This window comes from Stegodyphus dumicola, chromosome 6, assembly GCF_044657685.1.
Source record: "Stegodyphus dumicola isolate Sdum_Otavi_A_Nest chromosome 6, ASM4465768v1".
In the NCBI taxonomy this organism is placed as follows: Eukaryota; Metazoa; Arthropoda; class Arachnida; order Araneae; family Eresidae; genus Stegodyphus; species Stegodyphus dumicola.
Window position 1 is genome coordinate 88,587,947 of NC_140773.1, and position 18,609 is coordinate 88,606,555.

Consider the following 18,609-nt stretch of genomic DNA (forward strand, 5'->3'; position numbering starts at 1 on the left):
TCTTGAATTACTTTTATTTGTATATGTTATAACACTATTCTATATCAAAACATTTAATTTTTTCTATAGTAATACTTAAAAACACTATTTGTTTTATTATATTTATTTTTTCTTTCACTTAAAAATTCTTATCAACAATTCAAAATTTTCAACATAAATTTAAAAAATACAATTATTTAGCTTAATATCCTTCCGTAAAATTAGTTGAAATATCTTAAAATTCTCTACTTACTTTTATCACACATAATTATGAATAGTTGATACCAAAAAATTTTAATTCAATATTTTCGTCAAATAGTGTTACAGCTTTTTTAAATAAACCTATATAGCAATAATAGTGCTACAGCTTTTTTAAATAAACCTGTATAGCAATATTAGTGCTACAGATTTTTTAAATAAACCTATATAAAATATTAGGTTAAAATTTCAGAATAGTCCCAGTTAATAAATAAATTACTGATGATAATGCGAACATTTTTTTGACATCCACAAGTCGTAGTTTTGACCTTCAAAGCAGAGTAGGGTCTCTTCTATGCTTCTACGTTTTGTCTTCAAAGGATTGGAATAATTTCGAACGCTGGCACATACTTAAACACATAACACATTAAGCACAGTTAACGACATTGAACCCACTGTAATGCTATATCTCTTAATCTCTTAAGCTTTAATTTATTAATGATTTAAAACACATTTTTTTAAATCTCTTTTAAATATTGCAAAGGTGACCGAAATAAATTCTACATATCATTCTCCATAGACTTAGAACTTTTGGACTTTCAGCTAAGGAGGCACACTATTTTTTAATATCGTAAATATTTTCCCGAAATCCAACTGGAGAATAAGTGTTGCATTGAGATTAGTAGTACGTGATCCAATCTAATATCCAAGAGGCAACAGAAATAGAAGCGAAGTGAGGGTACAAATGCCAATTTAAATAAAAATGGAATTTAATTCGACTCGACTGCCAAGTTTCCTAGTCATTACGAATTCAACATTTTAACTTTTTACGCAATCAGGATTTTCCCTCTTCAACATGGATACGCCATCTACATTGCTACCCTTTTTTTCTCTTTTTTCATCACATATACATATTTTGATATATATTATATAAACATATATATTTTTATATAATAAAGAAAAAATTTTCTGCCATTTGTTGACGAAGAGCACAAACATAATAAGAGGAAATCTGGACATTATTCAAGATAAAAAGATTAGACTGCTTATGAAATAAAAAAGGAATGAAGTTTAGACCTGCTAAATTCATTAATAAATTACATTGCGTAGAAAGTATTTCTACTAATATTAATAATTTCATCTTGAAAGTTAGCTCTCGACTTAGTTCGCATTCACATCTATTTAAGAGAGGAAAGTGAAAATAATTACTCAAAGCAAAAGGAAAATTGAGATAAATTCAAGGATGTAAAGGAGTTAAAAACTGGAAAAATTTACTTCTAAAGTTTTCACAATTAAAAAAGCAATTTACCATAGCTATAGCAAACAATAATTTCTGTATTTTATGAAAAACATTCTACAATGATATAATTGAGAATGAACTAACAAATTCTTCTACCAATAGTATCTGCAAAAATAAAGAAAGAACTGTTATTAACAAAATTTCTCCCTTTCATAAAAAATGGAGAATTTCTCTCTTCACTACAATAACAGATTTGCCAATTTTTATGCCTTACCAAAATTTCATAAAAATCCTGTAAAATTTAGATTTATTGCTGATAATATCCTCCAGAAACTTCAAGAAGAATTTTGATAATATTTTTTCCTTCTGCTTAAGACTATTTGTAAGGTAATTGTTGAACAAGTTAAAGAAGACAAAAACTTCTGCTGGATTATTTACGACAACTTGAAAATCATTGAAGAAGTTAAAAATCTTAAAATTTACAATATTAACTGCTATGACTTCGAAAGCCTCTGCACGACCCTGCCACTCCAAGAAATCTACGGCCCTGAGTTACTTAATATTATGCATTTACAAAAATGGAAAGAATTTCTACATTTACAATAACTATATCCAACATTCAAACTTTCTTTACCTGCAAACACAAGGAATTCCAATGGGAAGTTCATATTTCACTCATATTTGTAACCTTTTAAAATATACAATAAAATGCTCATTTGCATGGAGACAAAGTTTTGGTGTAGCACCAGAGTGCCTGAGTCCAAAACACTACACCACATCGAATAATAGTGCAGTTTGCGAATGGTACAGGAAAATAACTTGTTACAAGCTTACATATAAGAAGTTCAAGAAATGCATCTACAAACATGTTTACATGGCATACTTATTTTTCTTTTCTTTTCTTTTTTATTTTTTGGAATAATTTTTGGAGTTTAAGAGTGGCTAAAGCTGTTCGATAATTAAATTAATAATCAGGTAGGTCGTGCAAAGATCTCAGGTGTTGTGAAAAAGCGATCTCGAAAGCTACGAAATTAGCCGTCGAGCTGATGTATTAAGCAGGTGTGAACCCAGAGGTGCGATATGAAAATTCATGAAGATAATACATATACAAGATAAAAATACCAAAAAATAGTAAATAAGTAGATACTACAAATACAAAGTACATGCCAGTTAAGGCATATAGGTACATTAATCTGGTAAGCTGGCCATTGATCTTTTACATCATAATCATATATCCTAATGATAGGATTATTAATTCATTTTTGATTATTAAAGAACTTGCGAGCAGTGCAACAGTAGAATGACTTAAGCTGCTCTATGCGTAATTCCTATCGCAATTTTAGATTTCTCACGTACCACGAAGAATCAGTGATCTGCCGCAGTACACAATTCTGCGCAATTTGTAGCTTTCTTTCTGGCAGATTTGCATGAGTACGCCGTAACCGGACAGGCATAACAAAGTATGAGACGCAACATGGATTTATAAGTAAGTAACTTGTTGTCATAGAAAGTGCACTGTTTCGAGCAATTAAGGGGAAGAGTGAGCGTTTACCTACTCGAAACTTTTTAATGATAGATGTAATGTGTGGGTACCATGAAAGAGTTTTATTAAGGATCATCTCAAGATAAAGGACTTGCTTGGTTCAGGGGTTAGATACTGCATATAGCTGCAGGTTCTTTTTGAACATTTTTCCTTCGTGAAGAGTCTTATCGACGTTGACTTTGATCTTCCACTTGGTCAGCCAAGTCTCAAGTATATGTATGTAATCTTGTAGGCGTTGTATAGCTGGATTTAACAAATGCACTTTGAGAGAGGATCGCAATGTCATCAGCATACATTCCGTGTTGGGTGTAATGCGAATGTCGTTCACGTATATATTGAAAAGTGTAGGTCCAAGAAGGAAGCCCAGTCTGGATGGGCTCTGTGAGTGGAGAGTATTCCTGTTACTTGATCGACAAAGTGTCTACCAGTCAGGTAGGATTTAATTATGTCTGCGGTTTATCCTGGGAAAACCAGGTTATGTAACTTGCATATGAGAGCATCCAGCCACGCACGATCGAAAGCCTTGGCATGTCTAGGAACAGGGTTCTAGTAACCCTCTTTCCTTGTATTCCTTCACTGATCATTTCAACCACTCTCTAAAGTTGGTTAGTCGTAAAATGCTGGCTTCGAAACCCAGTCTGGTGAGATATCAGGATGTTGGTTAGCTCCATATGCTGGTTGATTCTCTTCAGGATAACAGCCTCGGTGATCTTGCTCAAAGAGGGTAACAGGGCTTATGAAGGAAGTACGGTTCATTAACATTCGGTGGCTCGTGATGTTTCAGGATTTGTGTGATCTTGGCTAGTTTCCAGCTGTCTGGGAAGTGTTGCCACTTCAGAACGCGATTAATGATGTTGGTGAAATAGAGTATAACTTTAGGAGGAAAGCGTTTAACCATTCGGTTGTCGATTCCCTCGTATCCAGGGCTTTTATTTTGCTTGAGGTTTTTATATGTAGGTGCAGACTTCCGATGGCATGACTGGAATTATGTTGTCTGTGTATGGGCTTGTTATGTAAGTGGAGTGAAAGTCATTAATTAAATTGCTCACTAGTATAATCATGTTTGCTGTTTACGCGAAACTAAGATTTCAGATGCTGAGCTAAAAGTTCTGCTTTCTCAGTTTCAGTGTAGTGTATCCGTTGGGGGCCTTTAAGGGGCGAAATATTGTTGTGGCATTTTTGGTACCTTCTAAAAGTTCTCCACAGAGAATTATCACTTGTGGCGAGTGATTTAAGGTAGTTAGTCCAGCAAAGTTGTGCATAGTACTTGACTTGAGAGTTGACTGCTTCACACAGTCGATTGAAAATGGTCTTGTGGGTGTCTAGTTCTTTAGAATTACCTCCTGGCAGCATTTCGGTTTTTGATGAGTATGTTTAACTCCTTTGGTCTGGCTTGTTTGTGCTGTTTAACTTCCTTTTGCGCTGCTTTATGCGCATGTTGGATTTTGCTGCTGAAATTGACTAAACCGTCAATGTCTTTCCCAGAATGTATAGTTGGTAGAGTGTACTGAATGTTATTTAGAGCTTTGGCAAAAAATTGTCAGTCAGTAAAGGCTCTTTTGTCTGGTGTAGTATAACTACTGATATCCAGGATCATATGAACCGGTTTATGATCCGAGGATAACTCGTCCAACGCCAAGATATCCAGCTGAATGCTGGTGTTTTTGAGGAGGAAAAAGTCAATGATGCCCGGGGAACCAGCACCATACCGTGTTGGTGTTTTAGGAGCTAGCTGCTATGCAGAAAGGGGCCTTATGAGACAAAATGAAGATAACATTGCCTATAGTGTTAGAACTATAGCAAGTTCCAAGCGCGGTGTCTTGCGTTTAGGTCTACACCTATAACAATATGTGTACCAAGTGTGTATAGAATGTTGAGATTATTTTCAACTATTGCATTATGTTTTTTGGGATGTATAAAGGTGGATATAAAAGTGTATGTTATGTTAGAGTTTATTGTGATTGACGTAGTCAGCCCAAACCCACGAAATTTCTCATGGCAAGGAGCGCTAGATTACGCTTGCCGTTGGTAACAGCCTTGAGTACTTAACAGGTGACTGAGCCAAAGACTATGTATTGTAGATGTTCTGTAACAGAGCGATTTAGCTCAGTTCCGCCCCCAATTTTGATGAAAAGCACTCCAGGGGGACAGGTCCGAGAGTATCATACTTCTCTCCCTCTTTTCCAAAAAAATACACAAGAGGACATTTGGCTTGCCGCATATTTAGAGTGCCGTCATGCCGCACCGACACTATACATTTACAAACATCCATACCTTCTCCAAGATTCGAATCCGGGCCGGACAGCCCCGTCTTTTATAGAGCTGTGAAGTTCTCAGGCGTTTCTTGGGTTCAAAAGTTTCGCTAGGTTTGAAAGAGTCTTTAATTTAGGGCTTTTGTGTCTGAGACCTGTGATTATGGTGGTATTCACACCCTCCAGAAATATAAAGTAATGAAACACTTAATTTTCCTAAAATTTCTAGTCTTTACGTTTTTATATAATTTTAATCACAGTGTTCTTGGAATTAATTCTGTTCAACATTTATTTTTAAGTGTGAAACAATGAGTTGAATCCAAGCCATACTGAGATATTTGTAACACTTGAGTAAAAATTATAGAAAGTTTGAGTTTAATCAACAGTTTGTTAAAGAATAATTTCAAACTCTAATTATCACATAATTAAGAGACGTAAATTATATTTATGAATAAAAATTGAAGTCAGCAATGTGTAAGTTAGCCGCTTATGGCGTTGCGGTTCCCACGGTGAAATCGCGCCAAAACTGAGGACCCGTCTTACGAAGAATGGTTGTTTCAGTGTTTAATATTTACTCTTGATTTATGTATAAAGATTACGACTTTTTTAATTACTTGTCATATATTCAAATGGCACTAATGCTTACATTTACTTGTCGAGGAAAGACTTTCTGATGTAAATCAAGTTAGTTCTAACTTAAATTTGTAATTTTCTGATTGTGTATCATTTTATATTATTTTTGTGAACAAAATTAAAATGTGTATATGTAGCGCTTAATCACGAACGATGAAACAAAACAAAATTTATCGTCTGTTTCATATTTACGAAATTTATATTTTTGTCTGTATTTTTTTTCAGCCCTCCAGTGAAATTAAAAAGAAAGTAATTCCCGTCTTAATGTAAAAATGGCCCTTTCTGGGAAAAAAAGTAGGTATATTATTCATAGCTGAAGGGCAGTTTTCTCTTTTTAATGTACCAGTTTGTTTAATTTAGAAGTTTTGGTTCATTTAGTCGAAATTTAATTTAGCATTCCATTTATATTAAATCTATGCTACAGTTATTTTGACAATCCACTGTTTCATGTAGTATTGTATTTATAGCGTATATGGAACGAGTTATATTATATGTAAAACCGTATTAAACTGAAAAATAGATATGGAAATGCGATGACAATTAATTAAAATCAAAAGAAACATGTAATGCAAATATTTGGAAAGTATCTTGAGTGAACTAGATTAATTATATCTATGCATATTTCATATTGTTAAAATTGTTAATATTTAAATAAAAGTTGTGTGAAGGAAGCTATTTTCTTTTATTTTAAAAACAACCATTGTATATCCTTTATTTGATTTGTTATTTGGCTAGGAATAATATACATTTTAGATAAATGCCTGTGTGTATTAGATAATCTGTGATATATCTCCTGATTGATTTTTATCCTATTAATTATAATTATATTTATTCCTCTCCTGATGTAATTATGGCTATCATTTGTGAACTTTTATTATGATTTAAATTTACATTGCTATTTCATTTTACATTTGCTTGTAATTTTGTTTTTTAATTCAAAAATATTTTTCCTGTGTAATTAAACATATAATATGATATAGGAGGAAAGAATTATATATATATAATTTATTTTCTAAACAATATTGATTAATTGATTATATTATCTCCTAAGTTTAATTAAAGTAGAATTATTTTAAAAGAGTGAATCCATACTGGTAAGTTATATTTTGAAAGATGTTTTGAAGTAATTTGAAAGTAAAATGTTAATAATTTTTTAACGGGGACTGGAATTAAATCATCATGAAGAACAAAATTTCAATTATAAAAGGAAAAATTAAATTAAAAACATGTAATCATTGTCATTGATCGGAAATTAGTTGACTTTTCAAGGGGAACAAACCAACTCCCATTCAATGAACAATAATTAATAAATAAATACGTAAATACGAAGGTGTTTCGTCTCTACTCGAGTTATAAGGTAAAGCCAAACCGGCAATTCTAGTCAGGCCTAATATTTCCGTGAATAGAAGAGATTATGAACCAATGCTGATACTCAAAGAACTTATTCTTATGAAGCATTTTAGCCAGTTCAATTTGGAGTGAAAAGCAATTTCTGTAGAGAAATCCAAAAAAACTCGAGTAACTGTCCCCAACACCTTGTGTTTATGCATTTGAGTACTATATTATTTGTAATAATTAAACATTGTAAATTGTCATTATGAAATAGAATTCAAAGTAAAGTTGAAATAAACATAGAAGATTACAAAATAAGGTAAATAATGCAAACTTTGTAAAAACAAATAAAAAGTAATATAAAAATAGAAAATATAATAAGAATAGTGAATGTACATGAAGATATAAAGGCCAGAAAAGGTAACTTACATACATAAGGTAAGTAACTTACATTCTTTCTAGGGAGGAGTTGGCAAAGTTTTCTCTTCGTGTCTGATTCAGAAGTGTAGGGTGTTCGAAAAATTGAATAATATCAGTCAGTAAGACTTGGGTGAAGTAATTTTAGTGGGTGGGACTCAGAATTCTTGAGTGATGTATTATGTGGAGTTCTTATTTGAGTGAAACTGTTAAGATTTTTTTTGAAAATACTAGTGAATGGAAATTAATTAATTTCTGGCTAATTGTCGTGTCGCAATGATTAAGAACTTAAGAAAGAAAAAAAGGAATTTTCACTGTCCAAGTGCTGTTAGACAGATTAAAGTTACGAAATAGGCCCATTTTTTTAGTAACAGCATAAGTCTGAAGACAATTAGATGTTGTTGCTTTTTTTATCCTTCTAATGTTCAAAAGAAAAAAAAAAAATTACCAACTATGATTTTTTTTTTTTTTTTTTTTTTTTGTATATTTAATTCATAGGTTGTATCTTGATTTAGTTGTGTTAAATTTAAAAGACAAAAATGGAGAATTTTGATGGGGAAGTTTTTTTTGGGGGATGGAGGGAGGTAAATAGTGTTTTAAAATGTTTATTGTTGATTAAAATACAATGAATGTCATTTATTAGATAATTGTTTCACTATAATCTATGTTAGTTTTTAATTTGTAATTCCCAGAGGCTTTGAAGTTTTAAAAACTTAATTTAGTCTTCTGTAGTGGTCCTAACAAGAAATAGCAGCATTAGTGTAATTCAGGCTTAAGAAAGTGTGATTTTTTGCAAAATGTAATAAACATCTCGGAAAACAAAATTGACTGTTTTAAATGATAAATCGGCAATTCATTCGATATCTATTTACCAAACCAAATTATTTAATATATACATACAGAAGGAGTTTAATGTAAATTTTTATAATATTTAAATGCAATTTTGTCAGCAATTTATTTAAAATAGCAACATAATTTGGTAAAAGTATAGTTTAGGGTATCCCTTGGCGATTTTTGGTGGTACGTAGATACCAATTTTGTGCAAGTCTTTGACTCGCTATTTTGGTTTGCGAAACGGCAATTTTTGTGCCAAAAATCGCCGCTACACAAAGCCAAAATAACAAGACAAACAATTGGACAAACTCGGTATCCACGTTCACATCGATTTATTTTCACTTAAAAAAAAATTTCCCGAATTGCACAAAAATGGCATTGCACACTCCTTTGACTTTATCTGTGTACACATCGACCTATTTTCAGGGAGGGGGGAGGATCTGTCAGCACTATCCTTATCTTCAGGGCAGATGTTTTTATTTTACTTGGCTTATAATTCTTTACTAAATGTAGTATTTCATCTCGATGTCCTCCGTCTTTGATATGATTTAAATCAAATTCCTCGTCATTATAATTCGCTTCCGATAGTGAAGAAAGTGACACAGAGGTTATTGAAAACAAAAAAATTTCAATTGACAAATTAGTCGGTATTCTCGACACAGCAATTATAGAACTTTGTAACTGAACAAGAAATTATGTCTGTTTATAGAATTAAAGAGAAAGTATTATCACATAAAACGAAGCTACTTAAACAACTTACATTGAAAGAAATGTTTAATAAAGTAAACAAATAAATATTAAGCTTTTTTTTTTGTAAATTTTGATACCCTTTAGATCATAATTGTTCTTTATTTCATAAATTACGGTTTCATATTTTTAATTTTATAATAAAAATGTGCTTAGGAAATTTGGCTTCCTAAGTATTTTTCAAATTATGCCCAGCTAGAAATATGAGTTTCACAAAATATTGTTTTTCTGTATTTAAAAATTTTAGTAGTTCTGAATATTTCTTTGGTTTATTGCAGCACATGGCATACTTACCATGAAGGTGCCTTTTAGTTAACATGCTTTTTTGCTCTCAGCTGCCAAATCTTCATTATGAATCAAGCAAATAGGTTACTCTATCATAAGAAAATCCAAATGACAAAAACAGATTTTTTGTCTCACCCATAACAGTTAATCCTGCTCAAACTAATTTGAAGACTTTCTTAAACAACTCACTGATAAATCTGATGCTACGTAAATTCTTAGCTAAAATCAATGGAGAGTTTGTAAAAATTTTCTCGCAAACACCAGATGATCACAGAATCCTGACTACATTATTTAAGAAAGAGGCTGTCGAACATTATATCATTAATGAGAAGTATAAACACCTGATTAAAGTAGTCATAAGAGGACTGCCGTCTAACTCTGACAAACAATAAATTGCCCAGGCAATAACCGATCAAGGCTTCACTGTCCAAAAAATAGCCCAACTCACTAAGCATAGAACTAAGGCCCCCATGCCACTGTTTCAGGTTACCCTCATGGAAACTGCTAACATTGAAGAAATCTATAATTTGAATTAACTGATGCTCTACATAATTTCTGTTGAAAAATACAAAACCAAAAATCAAATCCCACAATGTCACAATTGCCAAAAGTGGCATCACTCGTCCGAGAATTGCTTCTTTCAACCCCAGTGCGTGAAATGTGCAGAAAATCACAGATTGAAATACTGTCCAATTTCAGGAAAAACAGAAACACCTAAGTGTGCAAATTGTTCTGGATTGCACCCAAGTTCGTATCGTTAATGCCCAGTGTTCCCAAAATTTAGGCCTGCAATCAAGAAAAATAGTAATGTTAAATCTGGAATCAGTTTGCAGAAGCAATGAAATCTACTACTCCATTTCAACTGGATAACAAACCCATGGCAAACAGCCACTTCACTCCTGAATTCTTTCAGAATGCTAACCCAAATTATAATAGTAATGACACCCTAGACACAGTATCTTTGGACAGAATAACATCGAAAAAATGACCCAAACCTTCAAAAAGTACATCCATAAGTTAAAGCAACAATCAGAAAACATAGACAAACTCTTCGTCTATTTTGAGATATTATCTGAAATCACCTCAAGCAGCAATTAACCCCATTATCTCATGATTAATAAAATCGTTGTCTAACAGCTGGGCTTAATTTTTCAATTTTATTTTTCATTTATCCAAATATCCTTAAAAATATTTGTATTTGTGCAAACTTAGTTTTAATGCTTAAATTTTTATCAATGTTTAATACCAAGTCCTACTCCCCTCCCCCTTTTTTGGCTCGACCAATCAAAATCGTATGGCTCTGAAAACCCTCCCCTATCAAAAATGCCTGCCTATAGCACTCATGCTACACTTTCTCTCCTCCTGCTACTTCCCTTAATGAAATCTACATTTGCTGACCTCAAAAATTAAAGCTACATTTGCTGACCTGCCTCCCTTTACAACGGACGACTCCATCGCTGATGGCTACGCTGGCTGTGCGAGTCCTAACTCTGCGAATTTCGAATTAAATTTGTCTACACAGCAACTTTTGCAGGTTTTATTTTGCCAATCTAATCTCTAGACCAACTCTACTTCTAGAACTTTTTACCGTACTAGATGCTATGCTCATCAAATGATGATGAATGTCGCTTGATGAGAAAACAGGCCTTTCTGTTTTCCTTTCTTTTTTGAGTTTAGTTTACTATTAGTGGGAAATCAACGGCCGTATTATAATTTCTATTTAAATTTAGTCACTTATCCAAAATAAAAACATTTTTTCTTTGGAGTACAGTTATCGCATTAAGTATATACATGTATGTGTAAAAAAACTGGGGTAGGCAAGCCTCTTCTGCAGTGGGAAAAACTGCAGAAACAACCAGCTTTAAGAAATAGGTTTCTTCCTTCTAAATGGAAAATTAATTTGTGAGTTTATTTATATTATTATATCTGTATTTTATTCATGTATAGCCATATTATACTACTAATTTAAGCATTTTCGTTTTCTGTATATTTAACTAGTATGCTAGTAAGTGCTTGCAATAACCTTTTCCTTGTAATATACACACATGCATATAGTATATATGTGTGTGTGTATGTATATGAGTATGTAATGCGTGTATTTTTGTGTACTTACTCTAATATTTGCTTTCATATTGATAAATGTAGACTTCTGAAATTGAATTTTAGTTGATATCAATAACAGAAACTACAGAATAACATAATTATTTACAAAAAAGAGACATTGGAGTTGAATTTAAACACCTGAATCTACATCATCATAAAAACTGTGTAACAAAATGGAACATGTTTTCCCGTTGCATGCAGTAACCTATTTAGTGATTTTTAATGGATAAATTCAGAGAAGAAAAATTTGCTCCGATATTTGCTTCTTAGAAATTCAGTTGCAGCTACATTACATAGTTCATGAGAAACAGGGCTGGCGAAAGCGGGCCCGCAAGGCCTTCTTTGCAGGCGGGCGCCGACCAGCGAACGACACAGGGCATTTTTTTTTTTTTTTTAATGCAAAAGAATGTGCATTTATCGGGGAATGTTCCTTGAATGCTTACACAGGACAGGGACCATGGGAGTTCGCGCCCCCTCCCAACACCTCCTAACAGAAGGCATGGAGGTACCAAATATTATCGCCCTGTATTATATGTAAAGAAATTAAATAATGAAGAATCTGCATGAATACATGTATGTTTCTTGCACTGTGACAAAAACGACAGTATCTAGAGCCATCAAATTTTGAATAATGTAATCCTCCACCCCATGGGCATCTGGACTGCCGAATTTCGAATTTGTTTTAATCTATTTCATATTTTGTAAAACTTTAGCAAATTTTTGATTAACAAACTCAACGAGTTCAAAGCGAGCGAGCACTGTACGGAAAATAACAGTTTTATCTCCAGTGCGGAAATTCTAAAGATATGCTGTATTCAAATGTATGTGGTTTACGAAGAACATGATATTCAATAAATATAGATAACACACAAAACTTTAAAAAAAGGTTCCTTTTGGGCGTAATATAAAATCTGAGTACTTCTAGATTTTATTTTATCTTTTTTTCCCCTTCATTACGCTCAGAAAATTTTATGCTCTGAATTTTATGAATTATTAAAGTAACTAATTCACTTTAATGTTAATAACTTAATGATCACATAATCAAATAAATATGATGTTTTTGTAATGTTATTATAGTTTGGAAACTCATTGCCTGAAAATGTTCATTAAATTAAAAAAAAATAAATAAATTATCAGATCTTGTTTAATTTTACCTTATTTATTTCAAAGCATCACGTACTATCAATCTTATTTAATTTTACTTTATTTTTACGCAAAATTAAGTTCATAAATTTTGTGCTTAGAATTTTTATTGTTTTACCAAAGTAAAGATGTTTGTACAAGAATTACGCGGGAAAAAAATGCACGAAATGCAGTTAAAAAGTGCTTTAATGAGATAGATTAAATCCTACTTGGAAAAAACTGTGATATCATAATCTCATCACTATACAATATATCCCATTTAATAATTAAAAAGAGTTATGTGATACAAACGCCATAGGTTTCAGTGTTAAAGTTAAACAGATCGTCCTTACTCTTTCTTGCTGACATGTCCGTGACGCGCGCTCCGCACATGGGTTAGTCTATCTCTTATAGGTCCATGGTTCGCGCACGCTTTTGTACAGAAAGACAAAAGGCATATAAAAAGCCGCTTGAGGACCTTACCCTAGACGCATTTGACTGCGTCTGGCATAGAGGACTTATTTTTAAGCTCATCAATTTGAATTTTCCACGGGAAATTATTCTCATCCTCAGCTCATTTTTGAACTCCAGAACTTTTTCAGTGCGGCAAGGAGATTCCAGTTCAAACCCACATCAAATGTACACTGGTGTCCCACAAGGAAGTATCCTTGGACCAATATTTTATATTTTATACGTAAATGACTTTCCAAAATTCAGTCAAGACCCCAATATTATGTTAGCATGCTACGTGGATGACACCGCCATCATCGCGAAGTCCAGGCGACCAAACCACGCCTTGGAAAAGATTCAGCAGATTATTCCTAATATTTAAGCATGGTGTCAACAATGGAAAATTCAGATCAACCCGGAGAAGTCAAAAGTTTTAGTTATCAGAAAATTCAAGACCACAGACCCCCCTCACCTGTAATGTTCCAGAGTTGCCAACTCTCCCGATTTAGGCGGGAGACTCCCGATTTTCGACCGCTCTCCCGCCAACCCGATTTACAATATATTTCTCCCGACTTTTTCTTATTCTTAATATTTCTCACGATTTTTATGGAACTTGGCTTAATACTTCGTTATATGAACAAAAAAAAAAAAAAAAAAAAAAAAAAATGATTTTTCTCTAGATTATATCTAAAATGAAACCTTGCGAATCAGATGAGAATTTCTGCTTTGTCATCGACAGCATACATATCCAGAAACTTCGTTCTCCAGTTGTCCAATGGACATCGAGCTCCACTACGTGTCATCTGGCATATATTAGCAAATGAGCACAAAGCAAGCTCAAGGCCGTTGGCCGTTCTTTGGATGTTCTTTCGCTATTTCGTTCATCTTGTCCTGAGTTGCGTGAGTATGCGTGCCTTTAGGAAATAGTTTTAGAAATTATCGTCTTTTGATATGTCTGCGAGAAAGGTGAAATACTCGTGCACGTTTCAAAAATCATACACAGTTGACTTTCCTTCCATTATTTCTTCAAGGAAATTTAATAAATTTGTGAGGTGTACCATCTGTCGTTGCGATTTTTCGATTTCGCTTGGTGGAAGGGCAGATGTTCTCAAACATGTGCGTACACAAAAACACAAGGACAACATGAGTTGTTTTGAAGAAACGAAAAATTAAATTTTTCTTCGGAAACAAAAGACCAAAAAGTGATTAATGCAGAATGTCTGTTCTCTGCCTTTTTACTGGAGCACAACCTGCCACTGAATGCATCGGATCACGCTGCAGCTTTATTTAGAAAAATGTTTCCCGATAGTGAATTCGCTAAGAAGTACTCAAGTGCAAGGACCAAAACAGGTGCAGTTGTTAAAGAAATGGGTTTGAAAAATAAATCTTCAGTTATTGATTGCATTAAAACAGCTCCGTTCTGCCTCTCTATGGATGGAAGCAATAATACCAATTCAAAACTGTATCCAATTGTTGTTTCTTTTTTTAATCCAGAGTCTTCAGAAATTGAGTGCAGTTTACTTTCTGTCCCCACTTTAGAAGGACATTCGACAGGCTTTAATATAGCACAGCTAATTATTAAAACTTTAAAATAAAATGCAGTCCCTCTGGATAATTGCTTAGCGCTTGGTGCCGATAATGCACCAGTAATGGTAGGCTTGAAGGCTGGTGTTGCAGGCAACTTAAGAAAGGCAAATTCAGATTTGCAGATTATGAGGTGCACCTATCACCTCTTAAATTTAGCAGCTGAAAAAGGGGCAGCTTCTTTACCATTAAATGTGGATGAACACATTGTTGATATTTATTATTATCTTGAAAGGAGTTCTAAAAGAAAGGAAAAATTGAAACAGTTCCAACAGCTGCATAATACTGAAATGAGAAAAATTTTGATTTTTTTGTAATTTCTGCATCATTCAGCAATTCAACTGGCAATTCTCAAAATAATACTGCAAAATATAAGCGTAAAGCTGATACAAATTTCTCTCAAAATAAAAGAAAAAATTGCTCAACACACGAAACATTTTCCGATTACTGTAAGTTTATCTTGTGAAGAACAAATATTTATGTTTTTTTCTTCGGACCTTAACAAAGCTTTTTGCTTTTTTTTTTTTTACAATTCATTTTGCCATCATTCGATGTTCTGAACACAATTCTACAAAGCAGAATTCCATTAATTCATGTTTTGCAATCGATGATTTATGATCTGTTTAAAGACATTTTATCAAAGTTTGTAAAACCAATCTTTGTTTTGTTTTCTAATTTTATATATGATGTAATTTATGGTCAAATAGAAAATCAGATGAAGATTTGGTAACAGGAGCTGCAACTAAAAAAGTAGTGGAAGACCTTTCTGATTAAGACAAAAATAAGTTTTATATCCATTTTAGAAGTTACTTCTGCCGAGTACGTGATTGCATACTTCATAAATTTCCAATCAACGATTAAATGATTTTGCATGCTAACGTTACAGATGTTTCTGCTCTAGTAAATGCATCTTTTTCTGATATAAGATATTTCTTGAATATATTTCCAGTCTTACTTCATTTAGTCATGAAAGATGATGTTATAACTGAAAAATTGCAGTAGTAATTTCGCAGTTTACAATTAGAAAACTTGGATGAAGTTATAAAATCAGCTAGGATTGACACCCAGTGGAGGTTAATTGGAAAATTGAAAGGTGCTGATGGAATTTTAAAATATAGTGAACTCTCTAGAATTATGTTTGCCATCTTGACAGTTCCCCATAGTAATGCAGAGTGCGAGAGGATTTTCAGTGTTGTTGCAAAAACGAGGACTAAATTTAGATCTAATATTAGTGATGACACATTAGAAAAACTTTTATTAGCGAAAGCAGGCCTACGTGGCAATTGCTATGAACAAAATTATGAAGTTTCTTTCTTAACGAGAGCAAAATCTGCCACTGTCCATAACATTTGTATAAGAACTGATTAAAGTGCCTTTTTTTTTTTTTTTTTTTTTTGAAAGTAATAAAAATGTTTTTTATGCCTAAGGTATTTTTGTTTTGCTTGCATTTAAGACTTAGTAACTATTTAAAGTTAATTCATTATTAAAAACTATATTTTTATCATTTAAAAAGTCTTTTTAACATTGTGAAAAATCTCCTGATTTTTGAGTGTCATAGGTTGGCAAGTATGTGTTACGTTCTTCGGGAAAACAGTCCCTACTGTAAGTATGGCAAAATACCTAGGAGTCATTTTAAATCGATCGTTTACCTGGAATACACACATAAACAGTGTGTGTGGAAAAGCGTACGGCATTGTGAAAAAGCTTTACCCACTACTTTCTAAGGACTCTGGATTAAACCTTGCACGCAAAAGAAGGCTTTTGCACTGCAATTGTCAGGCCTGTTATCATATATGCCTCCTCGGCCTGGGCAAGTGCTAAGGCAAGTGAAATTGATCGGCTCCAAATTCTGCAAAATAAGATCCTGAGAACCATCACTAACGCCCCATACTATATTAGAAATGAGGATTTACATCGCGACCTTCATATTGATTATATCCAAGATAAATGGAAACTTTTTCAGGAAAGCAAAGACCAACAGTACAGCTAACTTTGAGTATATTCTGAGCTACGAAATCATCCCGGACGATTTGCTCATCCGACCTTATGCTGCACACTCAATTAGGCAAGCCAATAATTAAGTGTTACTCGTCAGTACTCCATGCTGATGCTCTGTGTGCATCTTTCCACATCATCTTTTCTGACAAGGATTCCAATCTAGATTTTGACCAATCACAGTGAAGTGCCAGCAGGCTACGAGCATCTTACGGACTTTGGAGTAATTAGGACTTGTTCTTGGTTGGACCAGTGTTGCAAATAGCTCGCGTCAGCTCCTGAGCCCAGATGAAAATGCGCCGTAACCCCCTTTTCTCCCTGTTATTTCTCCCCTCAGAGGAAACTCAATCAGGTATTTTCTAATACCAGGCTCTGCATGGAACTCCTTGCATTACTGGAAAGTATTGCTCCGGCAATAGAAACCCAGTACAATACAGTATATCGCAGTACCCTAGGTACGTCAGCTGAGATGGCCGAAGTAAAGAACTGAAGTTTTATATTCAGTTATTTTCATAAAACATTGAGAATCTTTATTAGATTTTTAATATTAAGTTGGCTTCTGGGGCTACACCCAAGGACAACTAGATATCTACAGGCCTCCTCCATCGATTTGTGATGCCACAAGCGAAGGCGATCGACATATATTTATGTCACTTTTTATTTCAAACACAAAAGTCAAGTGAAATTAATTTTTACAACTTAATATTTTGAATTTTAGGAATAAATTTTAGGAATCTTTTTTAGAATTTTGGATACTGCTTGGACATCATTAAACGAAAGATATGATGCAATGAAAAATCACTGCGATAATTTTAGTTTCCTGGGTAATTTATCAGAAATCAATAACGCAAATTTCAAAATAAAATGTGATAAATTAGAAAAATTGTTACAGTGTGATGACAATAAAGATATTAACGCAGAAGAACTCTATGACAAAATAGTAGCTTCGAAAGACATTTTTACAGCCGGTATGAATGACCCATTCGATATTTTGAACTTAATTGTGTCAAACAATTTGTGCTTTCCGAACTTGAAGATCGTACTGAGCATTCCTGTTAGTGTTGCTAGTAGCGAAAGATCATTAAAATTGATCAAGACAGATTTACGTTCAAGTATATCGCAGGAAAGACTCATAAATTTAGCTTTGATTGCCATTGAAAATGAAATCTGTCAAGAAATAGATGCAAAAGAAATTATAGAAAAATTTGTAAATATAAAATGCAGAAAAATAAATTATTCTCAATAAATTGTTAAAGTCAATTTCAACAAATGCTTTCTTCAAAATTTTCTTCTCCTAAAAATTTAGAAAAAAGGGGGGGGGGCGACTTCAGCTATTTTGCAGGCGGGCGCCGGATAACCTTGCTCCGGCGCTGATGAGAAATCTCAGAAGTGACACATTCCTTGGTACTCTTCTGTTATCGGGACCAGATTCATAAGTGTATGTATGTGCATATATATGTGTACACACAAACATATATATATATATGTATACATGCATACATGAACACATCCATCCATCCATGCATACATACCTACATTTTTGGAGCAAGTCCTGATAACAGAACAGTATCTATCCCTTTCTGTTTAATGTATTGCAAATGACATCAGGAAGCAAGAAAAGTAAAATTTTGGAAACAGTGTATTCTCAACAGGATCAGCAAGTTTTTTCTATGATGGATGAAATTGATTTTTTACGTATTTCATTTTAATATTATTGTATATTATTCACATATGACATTACTGCATAGCTAACCAATTTAAATATTTTTGTTATATGAATAGACAAATAAATAAATAAAATATGGTATAAACTGGGGCATGTTTAAAACATTGAAATATTCAAAAAATTTAATATTGAAATATATAAATTTAAAAATCATTAATATTAATGATGA

At 33.1% G+C, this 18,609-nt stretch overlaps 1 protein-coding gene across 2 annotated transcripts in view; it reads left to right on the forward strand.

Annotated features, from left to right (window-relative positions):
- Nucleotides 1-5,713: 5,713 nt before the first annotated feature.
- The window catches only part of LOC118189822 (uncharacterized), a 96,309-nt gene continuing 83,413 nt past the window's right edge, over nt 5,714-18,609 (forward strand). The window contains exons 1-2 of one of the 2 annotated variants that reach the window (XM_085818650.1): nt 5,714-5,896; nt 6,071-6,139. In XM_085818650.1, the coding sequence (XP_085674776.1) occupies nt 6,118-6,139 (22 nt within the window). In that variant the 5' untranslated portion in view covers nt 5,714-5,896; nt 6,071-6,117. The remainder of the gene's footprint in view (nt 5,897-6,070; nt 6,140-18,609) is intronic. The other variant, XM_085818651.1, reaches the window with a different exon arrangement.